This window comes from Ambystoma mexicanum, chromosome 3p (genome assembly GCF_040938575.1).
Source record: "Ambystoma mexicanum isolate Mex_15411 chromosome 3p, UKY_AmexF1_1, whole genome shotgun sequence".
Classification (NCBI taxonomy): Eukaryota; Metazoa; Chordata; class Amphibia; order Caudata; family Ambystomatidae; genus Ambystoma; species Ambystoma mexicanum.
The window spans coordinates 829,884,409-829,900,198 of record NC_090925.1 but is presented as its reverse complement, the minus strand read 5'-3'; the positions used below and the strand labels follow the sequence as shown (position 1 = coordinate 829,900,198).

Below are 15,790 nucleotides of genomic sequence, written 5' to 3'. Positions count from 1 at the left end.
TTGTCCTCATAGATAGAGGTCAGAGATTTAAAGAAATTCTTTATTGGTAAAGGAGTGAAGGGTTTTCTCAGGTAAAAGCGTGAAAGGCTTTGAAAATGTTCTAGCCCTATGGCAAAGGAGTTGTCAATGTCTTCGATTAAGATGTTTTCGACTTTCATGGCACCAAAGACTTCGAGGGCGCAGCTGGCGTCGACGACCTCAACTTGCTTTTTGACTTATAACTCGTAGGATACATCGATGATTTCTCATTGTGTCAGGGCCTCAGCAGCTCTCGATGGGGATCTGGCCTTCGTCCCGGGCTCAAGGGCGTGCAGGATTTGGCTCGAGCCCTTTCCTTACCAGCTTCAGAAGGTGCGGTAGGAGCATGGCCTGCCTGCTTCAAGGGTTTCTGGCTCTCAAATATCTTAAGCATTTCTTGCCTGAATGCTTCCCATTCGGCAGGAGTGAAGGCCTTAGTGGGACAGGATATAGCTCTCTCAGGAGAGAAGTCGGACGAGCACGCTGAAGTAGGCGATTTATGGTGCCTCTTCTTCGACTTCCTCAACGACGATGAGGAGTGGTAGGAGCCACTCCTTGACCTGGACCTTTTTGCCTCAACAACGACGAGGAGTGGTAGGAGCCACTCCTTGACCTGGACCTTTTTTGCCTTCTTTATTCAAGGAGAGTCGCCTCTCGCTTCATCAGAAGAAGGTTTCTGCGACGTGGTAGTCGATAGGTATTTCTTAGGGAAACTACCTACCACCAATTTCCCCTTACGCTCCTTCAGAGCTTTTCCGGTCATTGATTAACACTTTGAACAGGCTGAGGTCTTGTGCTCCACACCAAGACACCACAAGCATACCGAATGCTGATCGGTCAACGACATCTTGGCATTGAAGTCTTGACACTTTTTAAACCCGGTCATTGGGGTAGTCAGTGTCGAAGATGAAGACATTTCGGATATTTCTCAAGGAAATTCTGAAGCGCAGCATATTTCTTGAAGCGTAAGCTTACTTGGAAAAACAGAACTGCAGCCAATGGGCGCTGCATGTGCTATATATGCCTTCGATGACATCATCCTCGAGATGCAGGCCCTCAACGGACATCGAGTCAACTGCATCGACGCACAGCACCCTCTGCCGAAAAAATAATTCTGAAGCAGCTGAAGCTGGATATTGGAAAGATCAAAGATGAGGAATGCGTGTGTGGACACAATCCATTCGAAACTATATCCCTTTGTTATACAACACTCCATGCCGGATTGCTCACCTTGATAATAGGTCTTATTATTGCCCATTATGGCTCGGATTCAGAGCTTTAACTGCAGGTTGAACCCACATCTCTAGACTCAAAGGCTGCGCCTCACTGGCCAAGCTTCCTGTCAAAGAGTAGAAGAGAAAGGGTGACAGGAAAAAGAAGGGAGAGAAAGGAAGAAGAAGGGAAAGACATGAAACAAATAGAGCCATCTGTAGAACGAGTATTGTGAGCACTTACCCCTGGAAGCAGTGTGCTGCCGTCACCACCCACTGTTCTGAGAGCAAGGTACCGCCACACAATGGCTCCCCCTGGAAGGATAGGGCAACATGCCAGGGCCACTCACCCAGCGCAGCAGTGGAGCCCCCAAAAATTCGTAGTGAGAGCTTCTGCTTGCCACATTCTGGAACCATGCAAAGAGGGGTGTTAGAAATGCATAAATCCAATATCATTTATAAAAATCCTCATCCCCTCAAAAACTCATGGTGGGATCACATATCTGTGACGTCATACAAGTCCCAATAGCACCATCATCATCTCCTTTGTCTAACCAGAGCTTGGCGCAAGAATGGCTTAACCACAGGGCGGCGATCTACCCACGTCAGATATGGGCATTGCACACAGCACTTTGTGGCCTAGGGGTCTTGTCCCTTCCCCTGTTTTTTGCTGATGCTTTAAGAATCAGGTCTAAATACACGTGCCAGCCACAACTCGGGTCATTGTTATACCCATTGGAACACTGTCTTGTTAGCATTAGCTTCAACTAGACACCAACAACAGGTTAATGGACAAAGCCAATTGAACAAAAGCATTGCGTGAGCAATGTATTCAAGATGCACTTGTGGGTTAAAAAAACATGTTTTTAAACACAAAAGTTTGAAAATGCAGAGAAGAAAACAGTGAAGGAAAACAAACATCACATCACTGAATGAAGCCTGGGCCAAAATAAATACATCTTGCGATGGGGCGCAAAGAATTAGATACTCAATGTTCACTGAAGGGCTATATATAGTGAGATCTGCAATTCTTTGTTATACTTCACTGTTTCGGTCTGGTCAAAGTATGACATAGCTCCGGGGCCAGGGCATAGGAACCTTTCGCCAAGACTTCTCCACAAGCTGGCCAACCAAACTGAACTGCATGCAGCCATTCCAGTGCACTAACAGCCATACAACTACCTTCCACCACACACAGAACATCACAGTGCCGATCATGCAGAACAGGGCCCATATGCTTAAAGCACAAGACTTGTTTCTGCATGTGAGCTCCTGCATTCTGCAGTAACTGGATCTTTCGAACTGAGCACAGGGGTGACTTTTCACTGTGGGCCATCCTGTCAGTCAAGTTGCCTTAACAGGAAGGTGTGAATTAGTGAACCCAATGGCCTTTTAGAGCAGTTGCAAGAGAAGTTGCACACCTCTAAGGGCCCCCATATGAAAACGCCTCCCTGATGTGGTCCATTGGGAGCACAAGTTTAGCCTGTGGTCAAAGAGTCTGCAAAACCAGATCCTCTGAAGTGAGCACACACTAATAATCCGAGGTCGGACCTAGAGCCTTTAATTAGTGTTGAGGCGCAATGGAGACCAGTGCAGGTCTGTACCTGGCGCCTCACAGCAGTGAACCCAGAGCTCGAGGCTTAGACTTCAGCAGATAGACTTGAAGGATTCCAGCTCCGTGTAGGAGGCGACAGACCACTGAGGATCGAAATCCCCACTTCTCACCCTGCATTGCTGGGGGACGGTGTTCAGGGGTTGACACACACACACGCCATCCAAAATTTAGAACCTTTAGAGCAGCCTCTTGGGTTTTGTACATTTCCTTTCGATACTCCACAATGAAGAATGCTAATGTGTTTCCATACCTGTCGTGTCTGCGCTGAGCTCCGTCGCTGTGAAAGAGAAAGAGAGAAAACGCCAGAGTTAACTCCACGGTCCATGAGTGATAGGGCTACTTTCCAAAGCAAACCTGTAAGAATGTAGTGCCCACTCATTGACATTTTCCCTTTACCCCTCCCATGTCCCCATTTTAACCACACTAGTTAAATCCACGTTCAAGTTCTCGGTGGTAGAATAATAGATTTGCATGCATTGGAATTCTTCAATAAAAAGCCTTTCTCTAGCCCTCAGCCTCATGGGAGTTTTTGGCCTATCACATCATCGTTGATTCTACCGGGGCCACAGGCGGGTTGGACTGTAGAGAAACTGGGAGGACAACAGTGGAGTTACAAGAATGGCATAGAACGTCATGTATAAACATGCCCCACCGTTCAGGCATGTCGCCCGCCACCTCTCTCTTTCCACTAATATATGCTGAACGATTGCTGGATGCCCAGGTTACACGAGAAACAGAAAAAGGAAGCAAACTCCTAAATTATTACCTTTGGGGTGCCTTACACATATACACAAACAATACATAAACAAATAAACAATATTGTATGTACATATGCATTAAAAACGTTAAAAGTATGCACATTTACTTTGAACTTTCCTTTTAATGTGACAATATGAGTAATGATTATTATTATTTAGTTGAGTGGCAAAAAGGATTAACAATACAAAACAGGATCCAGCAAGGACCCGATGATGCACTTACTCAGTCTGCATTGAATTAAAAAAGCAAAGAGACTCCCAGTAGAATAGCTGTTTGATCAAATTTATTTTCAAAACATAAAATAAAAAAACACAATATTGTCCAACAAATAACCGTGTATTGTGTAATGATTGTAATAATTTATGTTTTATTAAAGATGATAATAGTGTTATTTGTTAGATCATATTTTTCTCATATTGTGTTAATTATAATACATGGAAGCCTGCAATATCTGTATAAAAGCCTAGAGGAACAAGTTACTTACCCCTAGTAATGTTCTTTCGAATGGATGTTCCTCCCACATATTCCTCATCTTATGATAAATATCCTTCCAGCTTCAGATGCTTTGGAATTCTTTTTCGATAGGGGGCACTGTGTGCCATCTCACTGAGCCGATGTCCCTCGAGGGCCTCCGTTCGACTCGCAACATCATCATCAGTATAAATAGCCCATGCAGCGCCCATTGGCTTCAGTTCTGTTTTTCACCCGTAGAGGAATTACCTGGCGTACCATAGACCGTAGGCTCCAAGAAAGCGTCAAATGTAAAGACCCATAAATTCTATGGTGGGGTAGGCTGAAAGGAGCGATGAGGAATACGTGGGAGGAACATCCAATCGAAAGAACGTTACCAGGGGTAAGTAGCTTGCTCTGCGAATGGATTGTGTCCTCCTATGTATTCCTCATCCTGAAAGACCACCAAAGCCGATAGAACCCGACCCTCCTCTCGCGAGAGAAGGTCCTGTCTTAGTGGAAGATGCACTGGAGGGCAGATGGACATGTCTAAAAAGTCCGGGTACCACATCCTCCTGGCCCAGTAATAATTTGGAGGTGGGATTATGAATTTTATTTCGTCCTTAACTGTTAACTGTGGGTGCTGCACATATCTCTTTTACTGGAACACCTCTCTGAAAAGCTGCATAGGTTGCTATGGCCCTAATGGAATGTGCTCTGAAGCCTTCCGGCAGGTCTTTGCCAACTAACCTGTAACATTCCCCAATAGCCAGGATGATCCATTTGGATAGGGTTCTGGTTTGTCATAGCTAAACCCAATTTAGGACCTGTATAGCCAATGAATAATTGGTCATTTTGACAAATTCTTGTCATTCTTGATATAGTCCAGACTATGTAATCTTTCCTCCTCCTTTCCAGGATGAGGAGGTGGATAGAAAGTTGGCAAAATTATCTTTTGCGAGAAGTGGAAGTCGGAGACTACCTGTGGTAGAAAAGAGGTTTCACCCTGAGTACAACCTTGTCTTTATAGAATACAGTATGTGGGGGTTTACAGGAAAGTGACTGCAACTCACTTACCCTCTGGGCTGACGTTATTGCTATTAGCAAAACAGTTTTCAAAGTTAACAGTCTTAAAGGACATGAGTGTATTGGCTCAAAAAGAATGCATGTTAGAAATTTTAACACCAGCTTTCCATGCCATTTGGAGCTTGTGGAAATAGGTTAGTGAGACCCTTTAGAAATTGAACAATCAGAGGGATTTAAAAATATGAATCCTCCTCTTAAGAGCGCTTGAAAATAGACAGCGCCGCCAGGCAACCTTTAATTGTTCCAATCTGGTACCCCAATTTCACCAAATGTAACAAAAAAGAAAGCACCATAGGTATACCACAAAGAAAAGGGTGAACATTCTTATACATGCACCAACTGCTGAACTTGTTCCAACGGCAGCAGTGCAAAGACTTTGTTGCTGGCCTTTTGGCTGAAAGCAAAATCTCCATTACGTCATCCTTATACCTCAGGCTCTCAGAAACCATGCGTGAAGGCTGAGTGTCTTGACCTCTGGAAGGAGAACCCGACCCTCCTCTAGCGAGAGAAGGTCCTCTCTTAGTGGAAGATGCATTGGAGGGCCGATGGACATGTCCAGAAAGTCTGGGTACCACATTCTCCTGGCCGAATCCGGAGCAATTAGGATCATGGATTTTCTGATCTTTCTCTACCTCCTGATCACGTGAGGAATGACGGGGACTGGAGGAAACGCATACAGGAGTGGAAACTCCCTGGAGCAGTACAGTTCGCACCTACTGTTGACACTGGTTGCGAGCAGATCCACTTGAGGGGTTCCCCAATGGGTCAAGATATCTTGAAGGACTTCCTGAGCTAGTTCCCACTCGTGGGAGACTGTGCTCTGCCTACTCAGAGCGTCCGCCGCTGTGTTCTCCTCTCCGGCTAGGTGAACTGCTGATAGGAAGATTCCTTCTCGAATTGCCCAGAACCAGAGCTGCATTGCCTCTCTGCACAGTGGTAGTGACCCTACACCTCATCTTTTGTTGAGGTAGTACATGGCCACTGTGTTGTCCGTCATTATCAGAATATTCTTTCCCCGCACAGAGGGCAGAAAGACCTTCAGCGTTAGTCTGATTGCCCTCAGCTCCAAACTGTTGATGTGTAGTTTTGACTCCGATGGATACCAATGACTGCTGATTGTCAGATTGTTGGCATTGGCTCCCCATCCAGTGAGTGAGTGAGACCATCTCTACTGTTATCTGCAGCCATGGCTGCCAAAAGGATTCTCCCTTCAGAATGTTGTCCTTGCAAGCCCACCACAGGAAATCCTATGTGACTCTGCTCGGAACCTGAAGGTGGTCTGACATCCTGCCTGAGAATTGGGACCATTGAGACCTGAGAGCCCATTGGAGGGATCTCATTCTCAGGCGAGCCTCTGGCACCAGGAAAATGCAGGATACCATGAGGCCAAGCAACCTCAAAAAATCAAAGGCTGGAAGACACTGGGCCACTCTGGAATTTGATGACCATCTGCAGAATGTGTTGAGCCCTCACCTCGGGTGGCGAGGATTATCCTGAGGAGGCATCCAGGACTGCTCCAATGAACTGGAGTCTTTGAGACGGTATCATGTGGGACTTTTTGTAATTGAGGGAGAAGCCCAGTCTGTGGAGAGAGTGGCAGGTTATGCTGAGATGTTCCCGAGCTTGTTCGGGTGAACATGCCCTGATCAGCCAATCGTCCAAGTAGGGGTAGACTTGAATACCCCCTCTCCTGAGACTTGTTGCCACCTCCACCATTAACTTGCTGAAAACCCTCGGTGCAGAGGTCCGCCCCGAATGGCAGAACTCAAAACTGATAATGAGAACCGCCAACCGCTAACTTCAGGTACCTTCTGTGCTTGGGAGGGATAGGCACATGAAAGTAAGCATCCTGAAGGTCCAATGACACCATCCAGTCTTGGAGTGCGAGGGCCTGAAGGATCTGAGAAAGGGTAACCACCTTGAACTTGTTCTTCCGAAGGAAGTTGTTCAAGTTTCTTAAGTCCAAGATGGGTCTCAATCATCCATCCTTATTGGGAATTAGAAAGTACGTGGAATACCAACCCTTGTTCGTCTCTGCCACAGGTAACGGTTCTATAGCACTTTTCTCTAGCAAGGTCAAAATTTCCTGCACAAGGATCGGATCTGGAATTTTGAAAGAGATGTTCTCCGGAGGATGATCCTGAGGCCTTTTAGAAAGGGAAAGCAGTAACCCTGGGCTACCGTTTTCAGTGCCCAAGCATCTGAAGTAATGCCCCATCATTCTTTCAGATGCTGAGAAAGTCTGCCTCCCACATGGGTCTTGTGAGTTAATGCCTCAGAGTGATATTGAGACGGCTGAAGTGGTGGCTGAGGGTAAAACTGCTGCTGTGTAGGATGATTTAGCACCTCTCCCTCGTCCACCACAAGGGAATCTTCTCTGACCTCTATGACTGCCTGTCTTTTTCCTCTTCCAACTGAGGAGTTTTTTCGAAAGGACTTACCTCTCCAAGATGATGAACCAGGGTAGGAGTGTTGAGGCTGTCTAATGGCGGCACTAAGAGATTTAGCTGCTGCTTCCGAGGTCTACAGCTTTCCCAAACTTTCATCAGCCTTGCTGCCAAACAACCTCGAGGCATCAAAGGGCATATTGAGGACTCTATACTGCACATCCGGTGCAAATCAGGACTTCCTCAAGCACACAAATCTGTGCACCACAGTGCTAGTTGGCATGGACCTGCTAATACTATCTGCAGTATCCAGAATTGACTGAAGGCATTCACACATTGCCTACTAACTATCCTTGATGATAGCCAGGAAGCTGTCTCTTTCTTCCCCTTCTGGGATGTGGTCAGCCGCCATAGCTACGCAGTCCCACAGGGTAAACGTACATTTTGACAAGGCACAAGTTGAGTTAGTTGACTTAAAGCCATACTTCCAGCAGTAAATATTTTTCTAGCCCATGCATCCACTCTCGTCATCCCTATTGGGAAGGATAAAAGGATATGCCGATTGCTTAGTAGACGTAACAGCCTGACCTAACAAAACTCTCTGCTGTTGGGGGCTTTGTTAAATACTCTGGGTCACTGCTGGAGGTACTATATTTTTTTGCAAAATTCTTATTTACTGCTCTGTTACAACTCTGTTGTTTCCCAATTAGATGAGACCCTTTTATGTAGGGCAATATGAAAGGGCAAAATTGGAACTCTCTGGGGACCATGATTCAATATATCTGTTAGGTCATCCTGCTCGAAAGTAGGTGCAGGCCTGCTCCAACCCAAAAATGCAACCACCTTGCCCATTAGTTGTCTGTATGAGGAGTTAGCATGGTCAGAAGGATCTGGTTTACCAAATTCCAATTCTGGAGAGGTATCTATACCACTGACTGATTGCAGGTTTTCATACAAGTCTTTTAACCTAGACTCTTCCGAAATTAACTCCTCCGGCACATTTGGGGTACCAAATTGAAAGCCAAATGGTGGTGTATGGTCGACTGAAGGCACATTGGGCCTCATCATGAGCATGGCAGCACAGTAACAATGGCACCGGTAGTCTAACTTAGTTGGACATTTGATTACCTCAGCCGAGAAATCACTAGAAGTCGAAGGTGAACTGTGATGCTGTTTATTGGCCTTCTTGGAAGAAAACGAAGAATGGCGCGATGGGCTACTCGATCGAGATCTTTTGGACTTTTTTCATCGAGCATAATCTCTCGACGACTCTGATTTATTTTTTTTGGAACTCTTTGAAGGTAACCTACCCGCCGCCAATTTACCTTTATGCTCCCTCAGAGCCTTTTCAGTCATCACCTGGCAAGAGTTACACTCGGAGTTACAGTGATCGGTTCCGAGACACCACAGGCATATGCATTGGGGGTCAGTGATCGACATATTCGATCTGCAGTCTTGACACTTCTTGAAGCCCATCTGAGGCGTTGATGGAGCAGCCGGTGAGGACATTTTCGCAACCCAAAATTAGTGACAAAGTTTAGTAAAAAACCGAAGTGCGTTGTAATTCTTCAAAGCGTTAGCTCAAAAAAACAGAACTGAAGCCAACGGGCGCTACGTGCGCTATTTATACTGATGATGACATCGACAGTCGGACGGAGGCCATTGAGGGACATTGGGCCTCATTACGACCCTGGCGCTGACGGAATGAAGGGGCCCGGTACGGGAATGGCCCCCTTCATTCCGTCAGGGCTGATTACGAGGTTCCCTTTGCGGGACCCGGATCAGACGTCTGGTAAAACCAGATGTCTTTTTCGGGTCCCGTGTGGGGAAGAGGGTGGTAACAACGGGACACTTGTAATGTGCCTGTTGTTACCTCCCTCCCCATTCCCACTGAGCCCTCTGGGGGCTCAAATGGGAATGGGGAATGGTTCCTGCAAGGAGGACTTACTGGGTCCTCCTATGTTAGAACGACCCGGTAAGTCCCCATTGCAGGAACCCGGTAATGGAGCCCGGTTTGGAGGCAGCCATGGTGCTAACAGCACCATGGCTGCCTCCAAACTCGTAATGAGGCCCATTGACTCGATGAGACAGCACACAGCGCCCCCTGTCGAAAAAATTCTGAAGGAGCTGAAGCAGGAAGGATATTTATCATAACATGTGGAAAACGTGGAAGGAGACAATCCATTAGAAATAATATTCATATTACAGGCTAGTTGTGACATCACAACTGTTCAGAAATCAGTTATTAGCTTCAGTTTTGACATCACAATGCAGTATCCAGTGAACATCTCGCCAAGGAAAATGCCGCCAGGGGGTGACATTTCCCCAAATATGCACCCTCAGTAAAATCAAACACTTTCCCCAAATATTCTAGGATTGGGGTTTATAATCATAAATCACATCCCTCCTAGAATATTTGGGGAAAGTTTTTTTGGGGTTCAGGAAAAGAAATTCGCCTCTGTGATGCCATTTTCCAGGCGACAGTCACATGGAACCCACAATGCCTGCTGCTGGAGTCAGCAGAGAAAATGTCAGCTGTCACTGCAGCACTTAATTAAAGCCTTGAAAAGCTTTTCTAATTCCTTGACTGCAGAGTAGTTTTCTGTCACACATTGAAGATGGTAATTGACAAGGAACCGTTAATAGTAGAATGTTTAATTTATGCGCTGCTGTAGTTTAACTCATCTGAGCAAGAATCGGCATTTTATTACTTATTTTAAAGCACAAAATTAATGTTTTTTCAATACATTTCATTAAAATGCCTGAACTATTTTTCTGTAACACAGTAGGAGCTGCAGCTTTGCTTTTAAAAAAAAATCCAAACAGATTCTATATTGATAATATGGCTCAACGTCTCTAGGTCCTGCCATTACCACCTTAAAATTCTAAGACGCATTTTTCCGTACCTCTCCTTTCCCAACAGACTCGCCGCTGTCCAATCTATTGTAATCTCAAGACTGGACTATGCCAACTCCATCTACCTCAGGGTCCAAGCATACCACCTGATTAAACTACAAAGAGCACAAAACGCTGCAGCCAAATTGCTTCTAGCACTTGGCCTACGAGATCACACCTCTCCAGCTCTCAGAACTCTCCACTGGCTCCCTGTTGGACGAAGGGTGACTTTCAAAACCTTATGCATCTCCCACCGAGCAGTGCATACAACTGGACCTCTATACCAACAGGACAAGCTAAACCCTATCACCCACCGCGCACTCTAAGATCAAGGTCTGCCCCTCTCCTAGTGATACCAAACAGCAACTCAGTCAGTTTAGGAGGATCATCATTCTCAGTCATGGCCCCCACTATGTGGAACTCGATTCCACCCCACATTCGACTCACCGAAGACTACATATCTTTCCGCAAACTACTGAAAACGTGAATCGGCACTTAGAACAAACGTAATAAATAGCCACAATAAATAGAAACCCACGGTTGACGAACAAAAAAAACAAAGAACAAAGGGAGTTGATCGAACAGATAGAAAGACTTAAACTGATAGTGTAACTACAACATTGTGATCCTGGAGGTTCACTTGTTGCCCTGCCCCAGGAGGAGCTGGAGCTCCCCCCCTCACTGCGGGAGCAGTGGCTTGGCTGGAGGCACACCCTAAACCTAAAGTAGGCACTCTGCCCTATCATGCTGCATTACTAAGCCTGCAGCACAACATCGATCATTTTGCATTTCTCCCGCCGGAGCCCCACCACAATTCTTTACTGTCATCTGGCTACTGAATGGGAATTTCGTTTTTATTTCAACTGGGCCCCATTACACAGGAGTGTAACATCCGCCACTAAGCACCACAAGGCTACTAGCCACTCCAAAATGGCCGTCCGCTATCTCCTTGCCAACACAATGTGTTAAAACACCTCAGGTCCACTATCTAACTGTGATTGGCCCGCCGTATCTACTTGAGAGCCAATTACGAGCTGGCAGGCTCAAGCCGGCACATGTTCTAAGGCACCTTTTCCTGTCGTGAGCCTGTCAGGAGCCTTCGAGCCTAGGTACACGAGTCCTACACCTCGCATACAACGTCTCTGGCCCACCTGTCGTTGTGCCCCTGCCACCCCTGCTAAGCTGCCTATCCAATCCACAGGAACTCCGGCCATGCTGTTTCACTGTGCGCTATTCCCACTTTCCAGTGACCTACTAGCCATGTAACTATATGGATCATTATATTGTGTGATCGCTACACCACTGCACAACGTTGCCTGCTTCCAAAAGTAGACAAGATTGATTAATATGCACCTATGACTAATGTTTAACATCATTTGCCTCAGCCCCATCCCTCCTACCTGTATCTTAGTGTGTAAAATTGTGTTTGCTTGTTTTTACATGTGTACTGCCTTGGAACTATTGCCCCTGCCATGATGCTAGAAACTGTATGAAGTAATTCTCTACAGACCATGCTAAATATCTCCTTCCCAATATCTACATGTTTTTCTAATTGCTCCATTTGGTTATGTTCCGCCTGCATTGCCCTCCATTTGTCTGGCCACTCAATAAAACTCTGCAGCTATTCAACTAAACACAGACCCTTGTCCACTGTTGCTACTCTGTACTAGCCTGGCCCCATGCCCACTGTTGCTACTCTGTACTAGCCTGGCCCCATGCCTACTTTTGGTATTCTGTACTAGCCTGGCCCTATGTCGACTGCTGCTATTCTGTACTAGGCTGGCCCTATGTTGACTGCTGCTATTCTGTACTAGCCTGGCCCTATGTTGACTGTTGCTATTCTGTACTAGCCTGGCCCCATGGCTACTGCTGCTACTCTGTACTAGCCTGGCCCCATGCCTACTGTTGCTATTCTGTACTAGCCTGGCCCTATGTTGACTGTTGCTATTCTGTACTAGCCTGGCCCCATGCCTACTGTTGCTATTATGTACTAGCCTGGCCCTATGTTGAATGCTGCTGTTCTGTACTAGCCTGGCCCCATGCCTACTGTTGCTATTTTGTACTAGCCTGGCCCTATGCTGACTGCTGCTATTCTGTACTAGCCTGGCCCCATGCATTCTGTTGCTATTCTGTACTAACCTGGCCCTATGTTGACTGCTGCTATTCTGTACTAGCCTGGCCCTATGTTGGCTGCTGCTATTCTGTACTAGGCTGGCCCCATGCCTACTGCTGCTACTCTGTACTAGCCTGGCCCCATGCCTACTGTTGCAATTCTATACTAGCCTGGCCCCATGCCTACCGTTGTTATTCTGTACTAGCCTGACCCCATGCCCACTGGTGCTACTCTGTACCAGCCTGGCCCTATGCCTACTGCTGCTACTCTGTACTAGCCTGGCCCCATGCCTACTGTTGCAATTCTATACTAGCCTGGCCCCATGCCTACCGTTGTTATTCTGTACTAGCCTGACCCCATGCCCACTGGTGCTACTCTGTACCAGCCTGGCCCTATGCCTACTGCAGCCATCCAGAACTAGTCCATTCCTACGCCCCACACTTGCCGATGATAGGCAAACACCCCTACCAACACCGATATGACATCTCCTATGTCCAATCTATCCACTTGCTCCCTAGCCATCCTTACCACACTTACTGCCCTATCTACGATGGCAGCCATCCACTATAGACTCCCGATAGCAAGGGAACTGACTAGCAAGATGCATACCCAGCCTTCAACCCAACAGTCATTAGATCCCATTACCCAGATCTACCAGAGACAGGTCTGCCCTACCATACTAAGAAATTATAGACTAGGATCTAGACTGCCTAAGCCACCACAAGCCCACCATTCACACAGCCTCTCCAAGACGGAGCCTACACAAGCCTCTTGTAACACTTCAAAAACTGAACCAATCCGTATTCAGAAACCCTGCACTAAATCCTTTGAAACCCTGATCAACAATGACCACACTAGTGATACCATGAAAGTAACACATAACCTTAAGGGAGGCCTCATCAACGTTAGATCTTTGATAGCCCACGCATCTGAAATTGCCGACATCATCACCTGCAACCAACTCGACTTCCTAGCAGTGACTGAAACATGGCTGCATAAAGCAGCTGGCCCAGCCCTAATGCTAGCCATACCCACGAACTTCACCATCTTTAGAAAAGACAGAGAAACCTCCAAAGGAGGCAGCATAGCTTTCATCTGCAGAGCCGGTCTCACTATCAAAGAAATAGATCATATGACTATGCCTTCAGCAGAACTACTCTCGCTAAAACTAGGAATCTCCGCTTCACGCACTATTACTGTGCACCTTATCTATAGACCTCCGGGGCTACTAGGTACCTTTGAAGAAGACATAACCACCCTTCTGAATACTAATGCCAAACCGAGGACACAAATCATCCTACTTGGCAATTTCAACTTAGCCCTCAACGACCCTAAAGACACTAATGCCTCTATCCTAGTCAACACAATTTTGGAAGCAGGCCTCAACATCAGGAACAAGGGCCCCACACATTCCAAAGGCCGCACCTTGGATTGGGTGGCAGATATCAACTGCGCCTCCCTTATAACGGCCATTAAACCATATATATGGACTGATCATTATCTGATCTCACTTACCATCTCAGACTTACCTCAATCCAAGACAACCAAACTATAGGCACCATCAGCCCTCGCCCGCTATAAAAAAAACATAACAGTCACAAATCTCCTCCCGCTGATTCAGCCCATCACCAATCACTCCAATCTGATCACTAACCCTAATGATCTGGTTGACCTGTACAACAACACCATCAACTCAGCTATAGATGCCATTGCGCTGTTGAAACTAAGCAAATCTAAACCTCTTGCCCATTTCAAAACTTGGTTCACCCCAGCCCTAAAAGCCCTGTGTAAAGAAAAAAGACAAGCAGAAGCCTGTTGGAAAAAAAAATCCTTCTTCTCATAATAAAAATCTCCTCATTGCCCTCACTAATAGATACAAGAAACAAATCATACAGGCAAAAAAAGAAACTTTTAATGACAGAATCAAAAAGGCAAACTCTAAGACTAGGGAAATCTTTTCTATTCTCAGAGAATTAGAATCCCCTATCGCACCTGTAGACTCTTGCAGGGAAGATAAGGTTTGGTGCACTAACATTCAAAATGCCCTATGCAATAAAATCACCATGCTACAAGACAAAATATCAGCCAAAAGAACCTCCCTCCATTACATTGCGCTCTCCACTCAAGAAGCCATCCTACAGGAACTTGCCGTCAACCAAACTAAACCACACAACCAATTCAACTTTAGAGCCATCTCCATTGTAGAAGCTAAGAATATCATTACATCGCTTAAACCCTCTCGTTGTCTTGGCGACACCTGCCCAGCCCCTATTATCAAAGATGCTACACAAGTACTAGCCCCTTTCATCACCTCCTTTATCAACTCATTCTTTAAATTATGCTCTGTGGCTACCAACCTTGAAGATGCCTGGATATTACCCCTCTTAAAAAAAGCTAACCTAGATCCTAATGTCCCAACGAACTACAGGCCCATACCGACAGTTCCGTTCCTCCTTACAATCTTAGATAAAGCTGCCTATCTACAGATTCAATCCTACTTGGAGATTAATAACCTACTGGACACCAGACAATCTGGATTCAGACTGAGACACGGAACCGAGACGGCACTCTTTGATTTAAAAAACCAACTAGATTAGCATAAAGATAGAGGAGACACTTCCATTCTTCTACTCCTAGATCTGTCAGCCGCCTTTGACTTGGTAGATCACAAAGTACTATGTAACCATCTCAAATCGGCTGCCAACTTCTCCACTAAGGCCACTGCGTGGATAAATTCATTCCTGGATAACAGAACTATAAGAGTCTCCTCGCCCACTTCAGCTGCTGACCCAGTTCCCATCACCTGTGGCGTTCCTCAGGGGTCATGTGTCTCCCCTACTTTGAATAATATTTTTACATTACAAAGCCACTCTTTGATATCTTGGACAAACTGGGTGTCTCATATACTAATTATGCTGAGGACACCCAGATCCTTATCCCAATCCAAGGAGACTATGACAAAGACACTAACCTCATAAACAAAATCTATCCAATCATTCAAACCTGGATGGCCAAACACGGTCTATGGGCCTCATTCTGAGTTTGGAGGTAACCACGCCGCTATTTGCGGCATGGCTGCCTCCAAACTCATTCCGATTTCGTCCTGGTGAACGGAGTAATTACCGGTCCATTCCAAGGTTGGAGGGACCGGTAATTCCCCATTCACCAGGGCCCTACCCCATTCCCATTTGAGCCACCATAGGGCTCAATGGGAATGGGGAAGGTGCTAATAACGGTACCGTAAATTACGGTACTG

General features: G+C 46.1%; 1 protein-coding gene across 2 annotated transcripts in view; it reads right to left on the bottom strand.

Moving 5' to 3' along the window:
* PRSS53 (serine protease 53) overlaps positions 1-15,790 on the bottom strand; it is a 552,473-nt gene that overhangs the window by 444,779 nt on the left and 91,904 nt on the right. For both annotated transcript variants that reach the window (XM_069651910.1, XM_069651909.1), the window contains exons 2-3: positions 3,095-3,121; positions 1,474-1,636 (exon numbers count right to left, since the gene is read on the bottom strand). In XM_069651910.1, coding sequence (XP_069508011.1) covers positions 1,474-1,636; positions 3,095-3,121 — 190 coding nt within the window. The remainder of the gene's footprint in view (positions 1-1,473; positions 1,637-3,094; positions 3,122-15,790) is intronic.